The 8,165-nt window shown below is 45.2% G+C and overlaps 2 protein-coding genes across 2 annotated transcripts; both read right to left on the bottom strand.

The window, feature by feature from the left end:
• Positions 1–205: 205 nt before the first annotated feature.
• On the bottom strand, positions 206–1,000 carry LOC132797784 (putative nuclease HARBI1). The gene is given in 5 exon segments (XM_060809563.1): positions 206–391; positions 393–695; positions 745–792; positions 794–947; positions 987–1,000. Coding segments are annotated over 5 exon segments (705 nt in total).
• Positions 1,001–7,151: 6,151 nt separating this feature from the next.
• LOC132797783 (putative nuclease HARBI1) lies at positions 7,152–7,939 on the bottom strand. Its single transcript, XM_060809561.1, is given in 4 exon segments — positions 7,152–7,640; positions 7,690–7,732; positions 7,734–7,886; positions 7,926–7,939. Coding segments are annotated over 4 exon segments (699 nt in total).
• Positions 7,940–8,165: the final 226 nt, after the last annotated feature.

The following is an 8,165-nucleotide window of genomic DNA, read 5'->3' as shown; positions in this document are numbered from 1 at the left end:
GGGCTTTTTGAGATGGTCGAGGGAGTTAGTGCTCTGGCATATGGAGCACCAACCACCATGATAGAAGAAGAGGTGGCTAAGGAAAAAAGCTGAGGAGATAGCCACAAAGGAGGAGGAACCGAGGCAAAAGCCTCGAAAGCCTAAAAAAAACAAATGAATAAATACATTTTAATAACTGCAATGAATAATTTGTTTATATATTTTGTTATATTGGCAGAGATAGAACAATTTCGTCGCGTACAGATGGTCCGTCATCATTTCCTTCAATGTCGTTATTATTTATAGCCTGTTCAATATCCTCCAATTGAAAGTCGTCACTTATTGACAAATTCCGTCTTCTACATATGTTGTGCAAAGCACAGCATACGTTAATAATTTGACAACAAAAAAATAGGCTGATAATTTAAGCATCGTTGTAAACAACGGAAACGGCATTTAAGATCACCAATTGTTCGTTCTATCATGTTTCTGGCTGCAGCATGTCTTAAATTAAATCGATGCTGATGCGTCCCCATCTCTGCGCTCCTGTAGGGAGTTAACACAGAACTCTCCTGTGCGTAGCCAGAATCTGCCAAAACAAAATATTCATTTATTGTTCTCGACCTGGCGCTTGAATGATTCCAAATGAAAGAATCATGACAGGATCCGGGGTCCGTCGCATCAATAGCGATAATCTCCATATTATAGTTGCAAACCTGTAGGTAAAAGTAAAATCTTAACGTAACTATAATCAATTCTACTTACAACCATGGCGTTCATGCTGTAAAAACCCTTTCTGTTAAAAAAAAAAAACAGAGGCATTATTTACAGGTTTCACTATTTTTATATGAGTTCCATCCACGCAGGCGACTATTCTTGGCAGTTGATGTTTGCTAAAGAAGTATTCGCTAGATTTTCGTATTTGCTGGCTAGACATCTGAAGGCAAATTGTGACCTGACAAAGAAGCCTGAATGTTGAAATTTTGAATGTTGTAAATGTGACTTACCGGTCGTCAGACATATTAAAAGCACATGAATTACATCTTAATTGCTTAGATTTTCTTAAGTCAAATAACTTTGGCTTTATTTTGGCTTCGAAAGATGCAATTGAAAATAAAAAAGGCATTTTTTCGCGTTGTTTGCTGCTGACCAAACCTCAAATCAGCTGTTTCGGCAGCAAGAAATGATGAGAAATTAAGCGTTTCGATAGCAAAACGATAACTAAAAACTTGTGAAAACCGGAGCACCTAAAAAACGAAAATCTCGGTTTTGGTCCCAAAACGAAAACCGAAAGTGAAAACCGGAGCATGCCTGAAGAACAATATTTTTTCAGGAAATATATACAAACTTATACTTTTCTTTTTGGCTGGCAAAAATCCTCTATTGAACCCTCCCCGAGGCTGGGTAGGATCTGTATTATCTCATTGTCAACGGGTAGCAGATCTCTACTATACGTCGACGTTTCAGGTACTGCAGATCCTAGCTGAGGGCTCTGCTCCTTTTCTTTCAAGCATCTGTCTGAAGATAAGAAGCAGAATCCATGGTGCGAGGTGTCTGGCGGTCAGACTGAAAACGCTATGGGGGGTCCCATGAACAAAGTTAGCCAATATGTCTCAATATGTGTCATCCGAGCTGGGATGTCAGCTCAAACATCGGTGGAACGCGTGACTGCTACCACCGGCGGGCACGGGGGGAGATTCTCTCTGCGTGTCGCCAGCGGTCACACCTCTGATGCGGTGGGAGCAGGCCGTATCAGTTGTAACAACACTGCTACCAACAAAAACTCGAGGTTGGTGCGCGCGGGTGCTGTGGTCTTAAGCGACTCAGACCAAAAGAGCGCTGCGCCAATCCTTACGGTGAAGGGTGAACGTCTTCCTCTTCAGTCACCTCAGCCTATCGCCAGCACCTCCAAGTTTCCGCAGTGGGGCACTGGGGGGCTGAAGGAGAAGGCCAAAAATAAGGCGGCGACCCGCATTCACGCAAGACTCAGTGGCGTAGCCAACCTGTCCGTCAAGGATCAGGAAAGGCTTGCCTGGGCCAACACGTGGATGCGGGAAAACCAAATTAGCCCCCTCCCAAATGACACTAAAGTGCAGACCGGTTCTACCGGCCCTGCCAACAATAAGGTGGAGTCCATGGCAAGCAAGCGCCAACGGTCCGCTGAGAGTCCCAAGCAAGGGGCCTCAGTGAGCAAAAGGCTGCGAGCACCTGGCTCCACCAACACGGACACGAACAAAACGAGAAAGAGAGCAACGGTTGCTGAAACTGCCAGGCGGCATCTCGCCGTTGCTCTCATAGACAGAGGGGACCTAACGGGAAAATGTCTGCAGAGCAGTGGCGCTTGACCCATAGTAAGCTGGTCGACGCACTGTTTGTCAGGATGGAGAATGACAGTCCAATGCCTACTTTCGAAGGCACTGGCTGGATGAATGGTGTCAAGATCAAACTGGACGGACTGTGGGAGGGGGCCAAGCTGGATGTGGTGGACAGGAATAATATTCCCTCCATGCCGAAGGCGAAAGTCCTTTTCCCCATAGTTATGCAGGGCGAGCGGGCGCTTCAGCTGCTTAAAAAGCAGAACCCGGCCATACCGACGAGTGATTGGTCCGTGCTGAAGGTTGATGAACCTTTACCCAGTGGTGGGCAGCACGTGATCATTCAGATCAATAAGGAGGCCGAGGTTCTGCTATATAAACGCAATGGGAAGATGGCGTGGGGCTTAGGGAGCGTGTACCTTCGCCTCAAAATACGTCATCCCAACGACAAGGACACACACACGCTGAGGTCAGGGGAGGTTGAGACAGATCTCGGTCTTGAGAGTGTGACCGACGCCACCCAGCACCTCAGCTTGACTGATGAGACTGAGGAGGTGGGGGAGGAACTGTCCATGCAGACGGGCCCCCCCCGCGAGTTTGCTAACCTCTAATGAGTGTGCTGCAACTCAACCTCCATAAGTCCAAAACGGCTTCGGAGGAGCTACTCCTTGCCCTGGAGGAAGTGTCCGCCTACGCGGCTTTGGTCCAAGAACCGTGGATAGCGTCAGGCAACACGGTTGCTGGGCTAAAGTCGCCTAACTACGATCTGTACGTCCCGACATTGGTAAGTAGATCGAGAACTGCCATTCTTGTAAAAAAGGGTCTAAAAGCTCATCTACTACCTAATTACAGCAATGACGATCTAACCGTGGTGGTGCTGGAGAGCCGTGAAGGATGTTTGCTGCTGGCATCCTGCTATATGGCCCACGACAAGCCGGCTCCACCTGACGAGCTGCGGAGGCTGGTGGGCATGGTCTGCTCCTCCAATAAGCATATTATAATCGGAACGGATGCCAACGCCCACCATAGCGTCTGGGGAAGTCCCGACATTAACGACAGGGGTGAGTCAGTTCTGGATTTTATCCTTAACCATAAGCTTAGACTAGCCAACAGAGGTGAGGTATCTACCTATGTAGGTCCCACCTCTAGTAATGTGCTGGACTTAACGATTGCGACTGAGTGTACCAATGTAGAAGAGTGGAGGGTCCTGGATAGATCCTCCTTCTCGGATCATAAGTACATTCAATTTACCATTCCTTTTAACAGGGTACCTGCGGCTCAACCGTTCAGAAATCCCCGCAATACTAAATGGGCGAAATTCTTTAGCCTTGTTCCCAAGTCTCTTGGTGCGCCGGGTAACATCAACTCGGTACAGGACCTAGAAACAAATGTCAATGTCCTCTCAGCAGGACTACTTTCCGCGTTTCGCCAATCCTGTAGGCCCTCAAGACCGACGAGAAGATCGAAGCCACCCTGGTGGAACCCAGATCTCTCATCGCCACGTGGGGAGCTACTAGCATGTTTCAACTTGCTAAGAAGGCGGACAGCGAAAACGTCTGGGACGAGTACAGGTCTCTCCTGAAGTCCTACAAGAAGATCCGATCCGATCTTCTAAAAGATCTTCATGAAGAACCTTTTGCTCAGACCTGGACAATATTAAAGACACCTCCAGACTGAGGAAGTCGGGCAATGGTGTGTGGACGGAGAGTAGTGCTGAAACTCTTGAAGCATTGCTGCCAGCTCATTTCCGGGATGTATTGGAATGGAGAACAGTGACTGGCAGCTCTTTCCTAGTCTCCTACAATAAAATAATTTGGGCTATCGACTCCTTTCCGAAGGTCAGGTCGCCCGGTCTCGGTGGACTTTCGCCAGCAATGCTGCAAGTCAGCAAGCCTACGATTGTTCCGTGGCTATCGGGAATCTATTCGGCGTGCCTCACATGGGGTCATATCCCCACTCTTTGGAGGACCTCGAAAGTCCTTTTCCTGGCCAAGGCGGGCAAATGCAGTCATGTAGTCCCAAATGACTTCCGGCCTATGAGGCTAACCTCTTTCCTGCTAAAAACTTTGGAAAAGCTACTTGATTTGCACATCAGAAGCAACTCAATGCATCTGTTGACCCCAAGTCAGCATGCGTATACTAAGGGCAAGTCCATTGAGACGGCTTTCCATGCTCTAGTAGCCTCCATCGAAAGAGCAGACCACTCTAAAGAATTTGCCTTGGGTGCATTTCTAGATATTTCAGGCGCCTTCAATAACTTCACTACTGACGCTATTATGAAGGGCCTTACTTCAGTAAACACGGCTCCAGCGATCCACAGGTGGGTCAACCACCTTCTTTGCGACAGGCGGGTGGTGGCTACGTGGGGTGATACGGCCATTACAAAGGAAGTGCGAGGTGACACGCCCCAGGGTGGGGTTCTCTCGCCTCTCCTTTGGAATTTGGTCGTAAATGGCCTACTTCAAAAATCTACTAGACGGGCCCCCAAGTTAATTGCCTATGCCGATGACATAAGCATTTTTATAACTGGGAAATGCCCAACCACCCTCAGTTTTGTAATGGAACTTACTTTACGGGAAGTTAAAGCATGGGCCGAAGCAGCCGGACTCACCATTAACGCGGACAAAACGGACCTTATCCTCTTCACGAAGAGGTATAAGGAACCTGCGTGGTCCCCCCTAAAAATAGGCTGCACTATGCTAAAGCCGAGCCAGGCAGTAAAATACCTAAGTGTGGTATTGGACAGCAAACTGTCATGGAAGCTCAACGCGTTAGAAAAAATATGCGAAAAATATGCTTAGTTGCACTTGGAGCCTCTCTCCTAATCTAATGGGGTCGAAGATGGAGGAAGGAGTCGGAGCAGCCGTATACTGCCCGGACTCGGTCTCCATTGACTCCCTGACCATTGCAGCATCTTCCAGGCGGAAGTTTTTGACATTGGCAAGGCTGCAAGACTGCAGGCTAATGCTAGACATTTTAACTGGTCACTGTCAGCTGTCCATGCTGTAAAGCAACGAGCCCGGGGTTAAGGAAACACTTGAGCATCTTCTCTGTAGATGCCCAGCGTTATCCCGACTCCGGCCGTGCCATAACGATCTTCGCAACGTTTCGCGGCAACCTCCTAGGATGCTGCTGGCTTTTGCTAAAAATGCATCCATACTGTGCGACTTCTGAGATAAAGATACGCTCCACCGGTACAGCTAAAGACCTCCACTGGTCTATGCTTTGCCCCGTACAGGGGTACCCGGTCCCACCTAAAACCTAAAACTTATACTTTTCTCTTAATTATAAGCCGATGTAAAACAATTATTATTATTTATTTCAGGAATATTATCTAATTCTAAATGCCAAACTGTCTAGAATTGGGGTGGGTTGTATGCGTGTGTAGCTTGCCCGTGTGCATGTGTATACACATTGCAAAAGTTGTTGCAACTACAAGTGATTGGCACGCGCCAATTATTATTATTGTTTGTCGCCGCTCGAATTAGTTACCGATTAAGTAAATTTACTTGATCGGTATCCAGGCAACACCACGAGGAGGCTATTGCAAGTGCAATGGGGTCATCAAATGACCTTCGAGTCGATTTGAGATTATTTATAAATCTCCATGCTCCCCGCCTAATCTAATTATTTGTGTTTATTTACGTTACCCCACATATACGGGCTGACAATCTTGGCTTTGACGACTCTGCGATTAAGGCTTCTTAGATTTTTATTTTTAAGATTTTATAATTTCTACTTTTCAAGTGCTTTTCAGCTTCTCACCAAATAGCTTTTTCCGTTAGTGGAGTGCCATTTACGAGGCTATATAGTTCGAGTTATGGAAGGAGAATTTGACGGCATTGAGGTTGCCCAAAATAACACACATATACAAACATATGTGTGAGAAGTTTTTGGCGGCAGGCTTCAATGTGAAGTGGAACGACGTGAGGACCAAGTTGGACAATTTGACCAAAAAATATAAGTCAGAAGTATAAATCAAATTTATTGAGTTACAGTATATTTATAAAAAAGAAATTAAATTAAGAAACGAGGTCCAACTGCCGGTGCGCCATCGCAGTGGCAACATTTTGCCAAGGTGCACAAAATTTTGTCAGCGATGAAGTCTATAAATTTTGTCGAATGCATCCTCGATAGCAACCTTCAATAGTAATTCTTAACTGTTCTTTTTAGATCCGGATGAGAGTGGGAGAGATTCATGTCGTCTATCCTCAATCGTCGGCGCAGGCAGTTCAGTCCTGCGCTAGCTGAACCGTGCGACTCGAATGATTCGTATTTGAGTGATTCTAACATCATCCTTTTTGGAGTTGATGATGAAGGTAGTATTCGAGCGTCTCATGGTCGAGGACGCAAACAGGCGGACCGCTATTCTTGAGCGCCTTGGCAACACTCGTCTAAAATTAATGGAGCAATTTGTCCTAGCAGTGGAGGAAAAAAGACTCTATTTAAAAGAGTGAATGGAGGAATATTGTAAATTAAATATTTTGATTTTTCAAATATTTTGGTTTTGAAAATATTATTATAAGAAATTACCAGCATTCATTGCTGGCATTACTTGTGCGGCAATTTTTGCTTTGTGTCAGGGCTACGGGCGGGGGTCCTTACTGCCAGCAACCGCTGACAGCCATGGAGGAGGACGTGACAAAGCTCTGCGGGCTTTTTGAGATGGTCGAGGGAGTTAGTGCTCTGGCATATGGAGCACCAACCACCATGATAGAAGAAGAGGTGGCTAATGAAAAAGCTGAGGAGATAGCCACAAAGGAGGAGGAACCGAGGCAAAAGCCTCGAAAGCCTAAAAAAAACAAATGAATAAATACATTTTAATAACTGCAATGAATAATTTGTTTAGATATTTTGTTATATTGGCGGAGATAGAGCAATTTCGTCGCGTACAGATGGTCCGTCATCATTTCCTTCAATGTCGTTATTATTTATAGCCTGTTCAATATCCTCCAATTGAAAGTCGTCACTTATTGACAAATTCCGTCTTCTACATATGTTGTGCAAAGCACAGCATACGTTAATAATTTGCCAATAAAAAATAGGCTGATAATTTAAGCATCGTTGTAAACAACGGAAACGGCATTTAAGAACACCAATTGTTCGTTCTATTATGTTTCTGGCTGCAGCATGTCTTAAATTAAATCGATGCTGATGCGTCCCCATCTCTGCGCTCCTGTAGGGAGTTAACACAGAACTCTCCTGTGCGTAGCCAGAATCTGCCAAAACAAAATATTCATTTATTGTTCTCGACCTGGCGCTTGAATGATTCCAAATGAAAGAATCATGACAGGATCCGGGGTCCGTCGCATCAATAGCGATAATCTCCATATTATAGTTGCAAACCTGTAGGTAAAAGTAAAATCTTAACGTAACTATAATCAATTCTACTTACAACCATGGCGTTCATGCTGTAAAAACCCTTTCTGTTAAAAAACAGAGGCATTATTTACAGGTTTCACTATTTTTATATGAGTTCCATCCACGCAGGCGACTATTCTTGGCAGTTGATGTTTGCTAAAGAAGTATTCGCTAGATTTTCGTATTTGCTGGCTAGACATCTGAAGGCAAATTGTGACCTGACAAAGAAGCCTGAATGTTGAAATTTTGAATGTTGTAAATGTGACTTACCGGTCGTCAGACATATTAAAAGCACATGAATTACATCTTAATTGCTTAGATTTTCTTAAGTCAAATAACTTTGGCTTCTTTTGGCTTCGAAAGATGCAATTGAAAATAAAAAAGGCATTTTTTCGCGTTGTTTGCTGCTGACCAAACCTCAAATCAGCTGTTTCGGCAGCAAGAAATGATGAGAAATTAAGCGTTTCGATAGCAAAACGATAACTAAAAACTTGTGAAAACCGGAGCACC

Source organism: Drosophila nasuta, unplaced genomic scaffold (assembly GCF_023558535.2).
Source record: "Drosophila nasuta strain 15112-1781.00 unplaced genomic scaffold, ASM2355853v1 ctg20_pilon, whole genome shotgun sequence".
Classification (NCBI taxonomy): domain Eukaryota; kingdom Metazoa; phylum Arthropoda; class Insecta; order Diptera; family Drosophilidae; genus Drosophila; species Drosophila nasuta.
Note: the sequence above shows the minus strand (reverse complement) of the source record. Positions and strands in the feature narration are given on the sequence as shown.